At 39.8% G+C, this 15024-nt stretch overlaps 1 protein-coding gene across 4 annotated transcripts in view; it reads right to left on the bottom strand.

Moving 5' to 3' along the window:
- The window catches only part of LOC126297852 (uncharacterized), a 447299-nt gene that overhangs the window by 80279 nt on the left and 351996 nt on the right, over nucleotides 1-15024 (bottom strand). For 2 of the 4 annotated variants that reach the window (XM_049989115.1, XM_049989116.1), the window contains one exon: nucleotides 8222-8350. The exons of the other annotated variants lie outside the window; for them this stretch is intronic. In XM_049989115.1, the coding sequence (XP_049845072.1) occupies nucleotides 8222-8350 (129 nt within the window). The remainder of the gene's footprint in view (nucleotides 1-8221; nucleotides 8351-15024) is intronic. 4 annotated transcript variants of the gene reach the window in all.

Here is a 15024-nt window from a genome sequence, read left to right as displayed (position 1 = left end):
TCCCGGCAACACGACGATACCCAACACCAAACATTGGATTTCACGGCATTCTTCGGTCTGGAAACACCATCTCATACAGCCGTGCAGCCCCATGTCCAACACCATTCGTGCGGCCATACATAAAAATCATGTATGGCTGCCAACAAAATGAATATTCTGCCGTGATTGAACGGAATACCTTTCAGTTAATGTACAACCTGTAGCACATGTACATTATGGACACGTTGAAGACAGACAAATGCCGAATGGAAACAAGTCTCCCTTGTAACACAACGCGATCTAGGATACAATACGTCGAACGAGTGCACAGATAAGTGAAGCTGATGGGTTGTTCCTGGAAAACCGTTGAACGTCAATTAACAACTCGAGAACGAAGGATTTTCGGACATATGTATATATGAGCTTTTTTTCTTTTTTTGCAGTAAGTAAACTGTCCCCAATGTTTGCGAAAGTAGTTTTGAAACACCCTATCTACTAGACAATCCGTCCATTCTCGTCTGTTATTCCCCTTAGTATGACCGGGCGTCATCACAAAATGTTAAAGAAAATAATTCATTTCGTCTGAAAGAAACCTGTTGCAATAAATTGTCCAGTTTTTCTACTTGTGGTAATATCTCCATTGGGCACATATTCCTTACCAGATGTCCTTACGCCGAAGTAAGCGTGATCGGATCTTCCAGTCTATTGAGTTACATTACGTTGTCTATGCTTTCATAAATCTGTCGCGGATCTCTTCCGGTATGTGTTCTATTGTCTACTTCTCTGGTTGGTTGGTTGTTTTGAGGAAGGAGACCAGACAGCGAGGTCATCGGTCTCATCGGATTAGGGAAGGACGGGGAAGGAAGTCGGCCGTGCCCTTTGATAGGAACCATCCCGGCATGTGCCTGCAGCGATTTAAGGGAAATCACGGAAAACCTAAATCAGGATGGCCGGACGCGGGATTGAACCGCCGCCCTCCCGAATGCGAGTCCAGTGTCTAACCACTGCGCCACCTCGCTCGGTCTAATTCTCTATAGTAGGTGTTTGTTTCCTGTGCGAACTGACTAGTTAATCTAGTACTGTTTTTGTTGTACATTCATATCTGACACTGTAAAATCTTCCTTTACTTTTATATGCAGCGCAGTATTTTCATTGGGTTGTAGGCTATCGCATTCTACAGACAACTAATCACTATATGTCACCAAATCCGGTTAGGCTTTATCGTATGTCACTCTTACTTCCGCCTTTGATCTTGCTTCTCTGTTACACCACGTAGTTCTGAATTTTCCAACTTCTTTCTTGCTTTTTCGTTGGTGCATCAGGCTCTACTTTGAACTGTATACCAGGCCCTTTGCATGGAACTTACTGTTCGCTTTTTGGCAGAAATTCCTCGGTCTTTCGGCGTCCCTCCTCCTTGATGGTGATTTATGTTCTTTTCATAGACGGCCTGTAATGGTGTTCCTTTCTTGTGTTATGAGACGCCTATGCGTGATCCGTTCTTAAAAGGTGCCTTGTTAGAAGGGTTTGATACGTTTCCCGTACACTTTTTACTCCCATGGCATACACACTACTGTTTGTTTGCTTTTTTGCAATCTTTTCTGATATGGCTTTCTTCCTTACCGTGTCCGTAAATTTCTAGTTGTTTACCACAATGTTTTGCCAGATGACCAGTCACGGCATTGCGCACACCGCCTCACTAATAGGTATTTTTCAAATGAAACTGAACGAAATGTAACATACACTTTTTCCGCTTCATGAGAACTGTTCTGGCCTCAGGGCTCACTTCAGTAACTTGTCGGACCACTTTTCCTCCGATTAATCTTGTCCTGAATCGTACTATGAAGCTGCTTTCGAAGTTTTCTTCGAACACTTCATCTTGAGGGTTCTGTTTGTATATTATGTCTTTTAGTGCCTTTGCATCTTTGTCCTCTGGGATGTCGTGAAGTATCATTACAGGTCTCTTTTTCTTAGGTTGTTCACATATCAGTGTCTCTTGCACCTTCCTGTTGTTCATTATCTTTTCCGTGTCACTTTGTCAGTAGCTTCCACGATGACTAGATTGTTAATCGTCGTTTGTTTGATGTTTGCAAAACTTCTCTCTCTGGTGGGGTTTATTAAGGTCTTCAGTTTTTATTGCTCCACCTTTGTCTCTTAATTTGTCCTCGACTTAATGAACGAAGTATTTCTCTGCACTGCTTGCATTGCTGCGATTTCAACACTGGAGTGGTTTTAGTTGCATCTCTTCTAGGCGCCATCGCCAGCGCTGCACTTGCGTATAATGTTTTGTCTGCTTTTTAGTGAATTCTCTCTCTCTCTCTCTCTCCTTTCCCAAGCACCAATTAATATTACTTATCTTGTCGCCCATTGTGGTTATTTTCTCATGTAATTCCATTTTTAATTCCCTTGCTCTTGCCTGTGCCATTTTTCGCCCAGAAAATTAATTTTCAATGAATACTGTCAAGTCTTCGTACCGTTGTTGTATAGGGTGATCAATCGTTAACGCAGCTGAGCTCGCGGCGCGGGTGACAGAAGTTTCGCAGAAAATACAGTATGGTTTGTCGCCTACATTATCTCTAACGTACATAACGTAAACCAATTAAAAATTTAAATTACTCACATAAATTAAGCAAGGAGATGCTGGAACTGCTTCCCTTCGTTGTTCAAATATTTCTGAAACCTTCTTAGGAAATTGCTTATTATACTCTCCGGGTTTCTGTATCAAATGGCAGCAATTTCTTAAGTTCACACAAACTGTGTGGATTTGATCTGTACAAGTTCTCTCCCCAATAGATAAAAATCGCAGGACGTATGTTGTTAGTGATAATTCCACTTTGAAACACGTCATGAAAGCACGTTCTCTCTCAGCTATTTGGCCAGAAATGCCCGCAAAGTGTTTTCCACATATTTCTGACAGTTAATTGTTTCTTGGAAAAAATTGGGCCTATTATTATGTCACCACTAACAGCACCATACATTCTGGGGTGCTTCGTCTACTATGGTAGGCTTTTCAGCTTTCAGTCCAATAATGGTTATTTTGTAAATTAATTTATTCCCCTAGGTGAAACCATTATTCGTCCGAAAATAAAGTTATGTGACGGTATATTTCTCTGTCATGCACTCTGTTCAAAATCCATTCACAAAATATGCAACCTTTTGACGTGCACACCCGGGTTAAGTTCTTGTACTGCAGTTACTTTATACGGCAATATCTACGTAGCCGTTTGAACAGTGCCATAGGAAATACCCATCTGCTGTGAAAGACGTCGAAATGGTTTTCCAGAAGACCGTTCCAGAGCATGCCCAATGTTATCCAGAGTTTCTTTTGTGAGTTGTGTACGCGATTGTCTATGTTTCCTGTCAAGAACACTTCCTGTTTCATGCAATTTATTTATCACTCAATGAATCGGACTCCGATTAGTAACATGAACATCAGGAAATTCCTCTTGAAGTAATCTCTGTACTGCCGCATCGATTCTGTACGCACTGCGAATCTTTTCACTTGAAAAACTTTCACTCAGTATACTGTATTGCATCGCCAAGTGCTGCCTGCGCAAAGGCCACTGAACGGAGGGGAAATATATTCCCCACCAGAGCCCCCACCGGCTGGCTGTCGTCAGGGCAAAAAAATTCCCGCTAGGCTGTTGCGTTAAGAACTGATCAGCCCGTATATTCACCGCTCCTCTAATTGTTGCTGTTTTCTCTTCGGCATTATCATTTGAATTAGCTACGACAGTTGCCGCCGTTCCTTTACGGCAAGCCATCCTGACTATTTTTGGTTTGTCCGTTTGACGTCGAACACACTGCAGTGCACGGTCTCTCCACGTTAAGCTGCCTCGCGTACTTACGCTACGTGTTCCTCCGTGTTACTATCACAATAGTTTAACGATTGTTGTTGAACGATAATAGTCAGTTAACAATTTACTCGGAACGTCTGCGACTTGATTTTTCGCTAGTGTCGTGTTTCTATTCGCAGTCACATCTTTCTAGCGAAAGTCAATAAAATGAGCTAAAAGTTCAGTAAGCGTGAAAGAGTGTTATTTAAATGCATTTTTATAATGAGATGGAAACTACTTTTCCACATATATCCGATTAAAAGAGCCAAAATACACCGTATGTTTGAGCTCAAAAGTGATAAATTAAGAGGGACTGTATCAAACATTGGTCGTCACCCACTGTGAAGGGACAGCAAAAAGTTCTCCGAATTTTTCCGTCTTCCCATTGGGCAGTTTGACTTTGTTCTAGAATTAATCAAAGACAATACCTACAGTGAATTCATAACACAGAAATCTGTACCCTGTAGCAACAGAAAAAAATTTGCTTATACCTTGAGGTAAGTGCTGCCGTTATTTACACTCTGAAATTCTCTTGTCCTGCATTTTCAAACTTACAAATTGCGCCGAAACGAATCCTCTCTACTTACTTTCCTCCTCCTACAGTTTGCTCTATTAGTTCTTGATGAATTTTTGTGCAGAAAGTGAAGTTCACCTACCTCAACAGGCGTTGAGAAGTCCGTTACATTCACTCTGTGATAGCAGATATTATTGTTAGCCTGTGAAAAACAGCGTTGATGAACAATAAAAAACAATGTGCGAAGTATGAAATTAATCGTATAAAATTTAATACTGATCCGGAGTATGATTGTACGCAGCGTTCTTTAAGCCAGGGCTGGGCCGCATCATACAGGTGCGCCTGCGTGAAAAAAGAAAGAATACATCTCACTCCTGGTTGCATCACAAGCCACTGTTCTAAACTCGCATACCTTTACTGCATGAAATAACAGTTCGGAATAATCTGTTACGTTACAGCATGTTCAGTAAAAACAAGGACAATAAAAAGCAATGAATATCGAACAAATTTATTGAAAGATAAAGTTGTACAAACTGTAGGAAGAAAAAAAATTCTACATCCATTAATTTATGTAAAAGCTTCATCTCCGTCGGCAAAACTTTGCGAAGTTCAAAAGGACTATGAGGTTGCGAGAAAGAAATTAGCTCTGTTAGTGAAGAGCTTTGATCTGAATAGCCTGCTTCAGAATTTGGCGATAATGACTGAGGCGCAACAGTAGCTGAAGAACTACAGCAAAAGCTTTGGCTATTGAAAATTCAGTAGGAACCATGCTGCATTGACTCTATCATTTCAGTTTCCAGCCTTGCTATTACGTGTAACGTTTCAGTTTTTGCTCGTTGCTGTAGACCAGCTGTTAATTTTTTTACGGATCTGGCCAAACTTTTGAAACAGAGGTCATCATCTCTTTCTTCTAAAACAAATGTGCTCATCATTTCATTTCAATCTTATTGCCTCTTTTCAAGAATTTCTGCAATTTTTTCTCTATTGTTTGATCTTTTTTTCTCGGCTTGTTATTGTATTACGAAGACGGAATTGGCATTGTTGTTGGCGTCTTTGTTGAGCTTTGCATCAGTGAAATTTCCTCATCACTTGTCACACACGAATCTGCTTGAGAATGGTGAAGCTCCTGAAAGGAAATAATATACAATAAATGTCATCCATAATAGTTTTACGATTTATTTATTTTGAAAAATGGTTACATACCCACGATGTTCTTCAGACGTTGTTAGAAATGATAATTTTTCCTCCAAAGCTCATTCTTTTCTTTTCTCGTTGGAGCACCCGCTCAGCCGGTGTTCTTTCTTCTTTTTTTATCATAGGTGTCTTTTATGTTTCTCCAGCGTTTTTTTGCACTGATGAACTACAAACAAATTTATAATAAATAAACCAACATAAAATAGTAATTTAGAATGTAATAACCGATAGTAAATTAATAAGTATTAATGGTTTGGTCGTTATTATTTCCATGTATTTGGCAACGGGTGACGCCTTCCATTCGCTATAATTTCAGTTTCGATTAAGTGTAAGTGAAATTAGCACACTCATAAAACACTCGTTAGCAACACTCAATGAGGCTTTAGTATAATTAATGCTGCCGCCACTGACTCAAGAAAAGTTGAAAAGAAAAGCAAAAGAATTTGAGTTGAAATGGGATTTCCCCAACTGTTCAGGAGCCATTGATACATATTCCAATTCTATGCCAAAAAATATCTGCCCTCTTTCTCATAACTACAAAGCGTTTTTGTCAATAGTGCTTCTAGCTGTCATCGACGCAAATTGTAAATTCAGTTACATCGACGTGGGATCCTACGGAAATGAAGGTGATGCAGGAATTTTCGAACGATCTGCTCTGGGAAGAGTATTCTATAATGGAGCGCTGCTTCCAGCCCCAAGCAAGCTACCCAGCTTCGACGTCGTCGTCGGTGATGATGCTTTTCCGTTGCATCAAAACATGTTGAAACCATACTCGCGAGGACGTCCGATCAGAGACAACTCTAAAGCTCTATTTAATTACAGACTGTGCTTTGTTCGCCGGACTTCTGAAAATGCGTTTGGATTATTAGCTTTTCGTGTTTTCTATACCCAAATAAATTCACTCCCTAAACTGTCGACGGTGCTGTAATAGTTTCCTGCTGCTTAAACGACATACTGAGGGATACCTACACAGTAAAAACTGGATCTTCTGTTCATGGGCCAGATCCTTCGCAAAATTCACCCACAGACAATGTGATTAGTTTGGCAAATGGTCGTGGGTATGCTAATGTTGAACGACTTGGAAGTAAGAGATGCATTTGCTGCGTATTTCAGCACCGATGGGAGGCTGGGCTGCCAACATCAACAAGTTAACAGAAATTAATTGCGGTGCTATAATTTTCATCCTTGTAGTACTGCAATATCAAAAATCTTGCTCCATTGATCGCAGTTACGAATAATATGTAACACTAAAGTTTTAAAATTGTCTTGTTACTATGATTATCATCTTTCCTTTCTCAGACCTTAGGTCTGGTTAAAAATGGAAAGTGACGCGGACCTTGATCAAGCGTGACTTCCTTTTAACTGTACGGTATATATTACATTGCATTTAGGAACTTTCGGGTAGTTGAACATGTACCAATAATTACAGATTTCTGTAGTTGTATATATATACGTTTGGATGTAGCTGTATTGCGTTGATGTACTGGTGGATATTGTGTGGTATGACTCCTGTAGTTGATAGTATAATTGGTATAATGTCAACTTTATCCTGATGCCACATGTCCTTGACTTCCTCAGCCAGTTGGATGTATTTTTCAATTTTTTCTACTGTTTTCTTCTGTATATTTGTTGTATTGGGTATGGATATTTCGATTAGTTGTGTTAATTACTTCTTTTTATTGGTGAGTATATCAGGTTTGTTATGTGGTGTTGTTTTATCTGTTATAATGGTTCTGTTCCAGTATAATTTGTATTCATCATTCTCCAGTACATTTTGTGGAGCATACTTGTATGTGGGAACGTGTTGTTTTATTAGTTTATGTTGTATGGCAAGTTGTTGATGTATTATTTTTGCTACATTGTTATGTCTTCTGGGGTATTCTGTGTTTGCTAGTAATGTACATCCGCTTGTGATGTGATCTACTGTATCTATTTGTTGTTTGCAAAAATCTGCATTTATCTGTTGTGGTATTGGGATCTTTAATAATATGCTTGCTGTAATATCTGGCGTTTATTGTTTGATCCTGTATTGCAATCATGAATCCTTCCGTCTCACTGTATATATTGCCTTTTCTTAGCCATGTGTTCGGATGCGTCTTGATTGATGTGTGGCTGTGTTAGATGATACGGGTGCTTGCCATGTAGTGCTATCTTTTTCCAATTTACTTTCTTCGTATCTGTTGATGTTGTGTGATCTAAAGGGTTGTAGAAGTGGTTATGAAACTGCAATGGTGTAGCCGATGTATTTATATGAGTGACTGCTTTGTGTATTTTGCTAGTTTCTGCTCGTTCTATAAAGAATTTTCTTAAATTGTCTACCTGTCCGTAATGTAGGTTTTTTATGTCGATAAATCCCCTTCCTCCTTCCTTTCTGCTTAATGTGAATCTTTCTGTTGCTGACTGTATGTGATGTATTCTATATTTGTGGCATTGTGATCGTGTAAGTGTATTAAGTGCTTCTAGGTCTGTGTTGCTCCATTTCAATACGCCAAATTTGTTATTATTATTATTATTATTATTATTATTATTATTTTTCCAACTATACACACGAACTGCGCAACGTTAGGTAATATTATGTTGCTGGATGTATTGAAACTTGGTTCATTATGTGGTGCATTTTCGTCAATAAATTTTACATTGCAGATTATAAAGTAATTACTAAGAGTAAATACTGGTATTTAGATAAAAAAGACAAACTTACTTGTTTTTGCAGTTTCACTGGCAATCTCAGCCCATGTATTGTCCTTGGCCCTGTCACCTCTATAGGACACATTTGACAAGTGCCACAGTGACGGACGATTCGCCATTTTCTCGACAAGACTTTCATCATCTGCGTCAGAAAACGGAGGAGCCATCATGCACGTGGCCTTTCACAACAGAAATCAAAAGCGACTGACGACTACAGCCAGGCTTTACCGTACGACTATGCGAGACGTACGATCGTCGTTAACGACTGTGTCGGCAGACGCTCGAAGCAACACAGCTCCATAAGAAATGCAAAGCAACAGTGCTCTACGATTATCGTTGCACGTTGAACGATAATCGCAACAGTCGCACTGCGGGAAACCTACCTTCACGTCGCGTTCCGCTGAGTCTCCAGAAGCAGCGCCGTACGTGTTGGTTGGGGCTCGCACCGACGGCAGAGCTACTCACAACGGACATTCCCAACACTCAATAAACCATCTCCAGAAAACTTGGCGGGTGTGTAGAGGGGGCAAAATAATGCAATAGGTACTTTTGTCTGCACTGTTTCATTTTGCAGGTGTAAAGCATTCCCCAAAAGGTAACTTTGTAGATTAGGTTTGGAAGGGATATCTTCGGAACCATCATATATAAAAAATGTTTCTCATATAAAACCTGATACGTAGTTAACGTTCTTGAAAATTGTATAATCAAGTTTTGTAATAATCTGAAATTTTGTAAAATACGCCATCACCACTAATTAAACTTGAAAAGTGAAAACTTTTGTTACAACATAAAATTTCAATTTACAACCATCCATGTGTAATGAAGCTTGTTTCGGAAAATAAGCTGTACACAACGTGCGGGGAGAGTATTTTCAACAGACCTAATTAAATTATCTAGACATTCATTACTAGTCTAGTTATTTATTTACTTATATTTCTATTAGCTTTAAATTATTATTTTACGTTTTACATTAATTTTTTGTTTACCATTTCACATACGTGTATTTTGTTAATTGAAACTAATAAGTAACTCACTATTATGATGCAAAATCATTACAATTACGATAATGTTTTCTTACACCATGCACATAAAATGAACGAAATTTCCTCAGATAATATACACGACAGAGAAAACAATATAAAACAATATTCAGCAGGATTTCGAATTGTCGTTGGTGATCCTCTAAATATCCTGATTTGTATCAAGCGCATTTCAGTACATTGGCAAGCCTTGGAGAAAAGAATTGATTATGTACTAGTGATTGCGGCTTAATTATATTGTTTCTCGAGTGCAGATTCGCACCAAAATCATTCAGCAGAACTATATCTGAAAAACTTCTCGCAAACGTTTTCCAGCATCGAAAGTCGTATACATCTCATGATTGTGGCTGTACCGTCGGGCTCTTTAGGATCACCGGATGAACGAGATCCTTGTCCTCAGGCACGATGCTCTGTACTAGTGGTCGTCAAATTGCGGCCCGGGGGCGGCATGCGGCCAAAATCAAGTATTCGTGCGGACCGTGATTCTGCGGACTGTTTTATAACAAAATGCATCTAGTAGATAAGAGCCGGATCCACAAACTTCAATTAACGAAGTGAATCCTACGCGTGTAATTTTCTACTCACAAGAAAGTGGATAGTCCATCAAAGACTGAACATAGATCAAACATGAAAACAAGAAGAAGGTGTACTGAACTGTGAAAAACGATGCAAAATCGAAACAGTGAACGGTCCAAGCTCAAGATGTGCAACACCGTGCGCTCTTAATAGCTACGGGGTCGTGGTTATGTGGTCACGTTGTAGCACTGCGAAAGGGGAGGTCCGTGTTCAAATCTTGCTTGCGCTCCATTTTTTCCCATTATATTACTTCCGTCCGGTCACTGACGTGTCTGTTCACTGTATTCAAATTTGTGCGTGTGTCGCGGTGTAACGTCCGTTTGCAACAGCGAGCTGTAAGGAAGGGATCTCCAAACGTATGTACCTCCTATTTGTCCTACATAAGTACCACATGTTACGACTCTTGCGTTCCGTATCGGGAGTTTTGCATCTTGAATTCCTTTCTTTGTAACATAGTTCACAACCGTTTATTTGTTGTTTTCATTTCTATGAGAGATCTATGCGGCATTTCGCCTGCTCTCGCTATTCACCACATTTACCTGCGACGGTAATATATTCTTACCAATGTATAGTATGACAACTGCCAAGTCTGCAGAAGAAGAACAGAAACGTCAGTGACCGGACGGAAACTTCATAATTTTGTAAAAAAAAAAAAGGGGGGGGGGGCGCGAGGAAGATTCAAACACGGATCTCCTGCTTTACAGTCCAGTCTTAAAATACAGCCACAATACATCGTTCTTGCAATTCGTTCGATGTTACAAATCTTGAGCTTGGACAGTTCACTGTTTTTATTTTGCTTCTTTTTTCACAGTTCAGTAAACTTCTTCCTGTTTTTATGCTTTACCTGTGTTCTGTTTTTGACAGGCTACCCGCTGGGCCATTTTACCATTAAATCAGAGGGGAGGGGGTGCCAGTAAAAACAAAAATACATACAAATACAGTAGTATTTTAAGACGTGCTCAATTTTAAGTGACGTTGGAGAACTCTGCTGTGAGTTAAGTAAAGCTGGCCGCCTAGTTCAGGAGCAGAGGGTTATGTAGGGTAGCCCCTTCGGAATTAGAGCTGGTGAGGGGGGTGAGGGGAGGATGTTTTATTATTTGTCTTACATTACTGACAACTCACGGGAGTGTGCACCTCGTATCGATCAGACGCTATTGTATAGATTCTGACCCCGAAGTAACATGGATTTCTGAATGCATATTACACAGATGGTCATCTTCAAATGAGGTACTTAAATTAATTAAAACTGTTGTAATACAATGCAGTTAGCAGAAGAAAATTGGTATTTAAATTATTTATCAAACTTTATAAGGACAAATGTTATTATTAATCAAAGTGACTCGTACACATAGTGAAACCGACAATATTTCACCATGGATTTATTATGCCACAACCATTAGACTGCTCAGGTTGCTAGAAATCTGAAATCTACCACAATCAACACCAAGTGTAATTTCGGACTGCAGGTCAGCTTCCCGCGTGTCTAGCCAGCCGCGGCGGTCTCGCGGTTCTAGGCGCTCAATCCGGAGCCGCGCGACTGCTGCGGTCTCAGGTTCGAATCCTGCCTCGGGCATGGATGTTTGTGATGTCCTTAGGTTAGTTAGGTTTAAGTAGTTCTAAGTTCTAGGCGACTGATGACCACAAATGTTAAGTCCCATAGTGCTCAGAGCCATTTCAACCATTTCTTTTTCCCGCGTGTCTTCTATAGAATAATACTATCAATAGCAAAAGCGACCGATGATTATAGAAGAGCAGTTTCCGAGCGCTTTTTAGATTAAAGAAACCTGTGAGGTTAAGGTTTCAATTAAAATTTCCTCGATGTAATTACCACCACGTAAAGGGCTTAGCGAGGACAGAGAAGTTTACCCAACGTGTTGTCGATATTAATAGCAACTACCGTGTGATTAATATTATAGTGCACTTGAAAGTTAAGAACACGTGTTGTCGGTATGATACTGGGCCAATCATATGTTGCACTCTTGCATGGGAACTCTGCATAGTTGGCATCTGCCCGACATTTAATTTATGAAAAAATTGAATGAGCTGTTACATTTTAAGCTTCATGTTTAAAAAAACTGAAATTTTATAGTTAATTATCTCAATTTTTACCACAGTTTTTAAAAAATTGGAAAATTCTAGAGTTTCAGACACCTGTAAGTATGGTTTGTATACTGTGCAAAATTCATCGAAGAATCTCTCTTACTTATGAAGAAAAGTGTACCTACAGCAAAAAATGCAGCCAATAGTAAGTGAAAAAATGATGAGAAACTTCGCATGTTAAAAAAATTTGTTTTGTTATGTTTTTGAACTTCCAATGGTCCGTCGACGATATTCTACGCCCGCTTTGTTGCCCTTCGTGGCAAGCTATCCTGGTCTTACATTTCAGTAAGATAATGTCCGGCCACACATAGCGAGAGTTTCTACTGCTTGTCTTTGTGCTTGGGAAACCCTACCTTGGGCAACATGGTTGCCGGATCTCTACTCAGTTGAGAACGTCTGGAGCATTATGGGCAGGGCCCTCGGGCCAGCTCGGGATTTTAGCAATTTAACGTCCCAGTGGGTCAGAATTAGGCACGATTTCCCTCAAGACATCCAACAACTTTATCAATCAACGCCAGGCCGAATAACTGCTTGTGTAATGGCCAGAGGTGGACCAACGTATAGAATTTGTGAAACTCTTTCCCCAGAATCTATCATCCAATTTTTCTGAAGTTTTAGTCATTTGTGTGTCGGTACATGTACATCATATCAACCGATTTCAGTCCCTTTCGGATAATTTCTTCGTTGTGGTCGTTTTTTCCCCTCAGAGTGTATTTGTAGCAACGAATATAAATTTACATTACGGCTGTTGTAATACAGCGCAATAAGTAGAACTGAAATGATATTGAAAATATTCAGTAAATATTTCTTATCGTGTCTCCTGTTGTATAATGCATTTAAATTTACAGTTACTTTTATTAATCAGTTAATCATCCGCTTGCACAGACAACACATTGTCAGGCAATTACAGTGCCACAGTTTTAGGGTCGCTGATGGTGACAGCAATCTGATCCTGAGAAGAGGCAACATGAAGTGTTCCGGAGATCGGTTGTATCCAGTTGCAAATATCGTACGACACTTGGGAAGCTCGTTTTTTCCCACTAAACAGCGGTGCAGGACAGTGTCAAATGCCGTCACAGCCTTATGATCACTGATGCCTTCCTCTGCCTTAACTGATTCGATAAGTTCAGGTCTGTTGGTTGCCAGAAGGTCTTAGATGTTACCCTCACGAGTTGGTTCTCTATCTGCTCAAGGTAATTTTCGGACAAGACATCCAGAACAATGTCACACGAATCCCTGCCTCTGGCGCCAGTTTCGATGGCGTAACATTTCCAATCTCTACCTGATAAATTGAAGTCACCCCCTTTAACAACGACATGATCAGGAAAATTTTTAATGATATTCTGCAGTTTCTGTCTGAAGCGCTCTACAACTACAGATCCTGGCCCAGGTGGTCTATAAAAGTATCCGATTACCATTTGTGACCGTTCTTTGATACTAAGTTTCACCCAGATTAATTCACATTCGGAATCCGTGATGACTTCTATAGATTTTATCGAATCTTTTACTGCAATAAACACGCCGCCACCATCGGAGGCTAACCTACCCTTACGATAAACATTCCAATCTGAACTTAGGATTTCGTTGTCACTGACGTCTGGTTTCAAATGGTTCAAATGGCTCTGAGCACTATGGGACTCAACTGCTGTGGTCATTAGTCCCCTAGAACTTAGAACTACTTAAACCTAACTAACCTAAGGACATCACACACATCCATGCCCGAGGCAGGATTCGAACCTGCGACCGTAGCAGTCGCACGGTTCCGGACTGCGCGCCTAGAACCGCGAGACCACCGCGGCCGGCCGTCTGGTTTCAACCAGCTTTCTGTTTCCAATGCTATTGTGCGTTATAATCTTCAGTAAGCGGTACTATCCGTGAAATCTTTACTTGGATGCTCCTGCAGTTTACTAAACTAATATTAATCTCTTCTATCTCTGATCTGCGTGGATCAAGATTCTCTGACGTCACTGTGGTTGATTTAACAGGCAAATCGTCTTTGATCCTAAGGGAGGTATTCTCTAACCTAAAAAAGCCACATGTGCACGCCTAACCTGTTAAGGCTTAAGGGGAACCCTACGATTCTGCACCCGATAGCGGAGGTCGAGAAATTCGCATCCAGTACCGCCCCAGAGCGGTCTGAGCATCTGGTTTAGGACTTCCACTCTGCTCCGTACCACAGGACAGTGATCAAACCTTGGTTCGATGCTACAAATAATACAGCTTTGCCTGCACCCCGCGTACGTTGCTAGTTGCCTTCACCAAATTAGCCAGCCGCCGAAAGGAGCCGAAGATTGCCTCAGAACCCAAGCGGCAGGTTTGTTTTAAGCATTTATTTACGGGTCGTCATTATTGTAATGATTTTGCATCATAATAATGAGTTATTTATTATTTTCAATTAACAAATTACACCTACGTGAAATTGTAAACAAAAAATGAATGTAATATGTAAAATAATAGTTTAAACTACACAAGAAATATAGGTAAAATAAATAGCTAGACTAATAATTAGTATTTCGATCATTTGATTACGTATTTTGAAAATTCTCTGACACCACATTGTGTACTGCTTATTTTCCGAAAATGGTATTTTAGAAACCGGCTTTATGGTTGGATGTAACTTGAAATTTTATGTTGTAACAAAAGTTTTCATTTGACGAAAAAAAAAAAACAAGGGTTCAAATGGCTCTGAGCACTATGGGACTTAACATATATGGTCATTAGTCCCCTAGAACTTAGAACTACTTAAACCTAACTAACCTAAGGACATCACACAACACCCAGTCATCACGAGGCCGAGAAAATCCCTGACCCCGTCGGGAATCGAACTCATTTGTCAAAATTAATTAATGGTGGTGACGTATTTTGTGAAATTTAATATCATTACAAAATCCGAATATAAAATTTTCAAGAACGTTAATTACATATGAATTTTCATATGAGAAACATTATTTTGCATATCATCGTTTCTAAGATATTTTCTCCAAACGTACAATCCAAAATTATCTTTTGGTATGTAATTTATATCTCAAAAGTGATAATGGACACAAACAAAAAGAAAATAGCTGTTGCATTATTTTGCCCCTTTACTCACCTGACAAGT

The sequence above is a fragment of the Schistocerca gregaria genome, chromosome X (genome assembly GCF_023897955.1).
Source record: "Schistocerca gregaria isolate iqSchGreg1 chromosome X, iqSchGreg1.2, whole genome shotgun sequence".
Taxonomy (NCBI): Eukaryota; Metazoa; Arthropoda; class Insecta; order Orthoptera; family Acrididae; genus Schistocerca; species Schistocerca gregaria.
The sequence above is the reverse complement of the archived record's forward strand: the minus strand, read 5'-3'. Positions and strand labels throughout refer to the sequence as shown.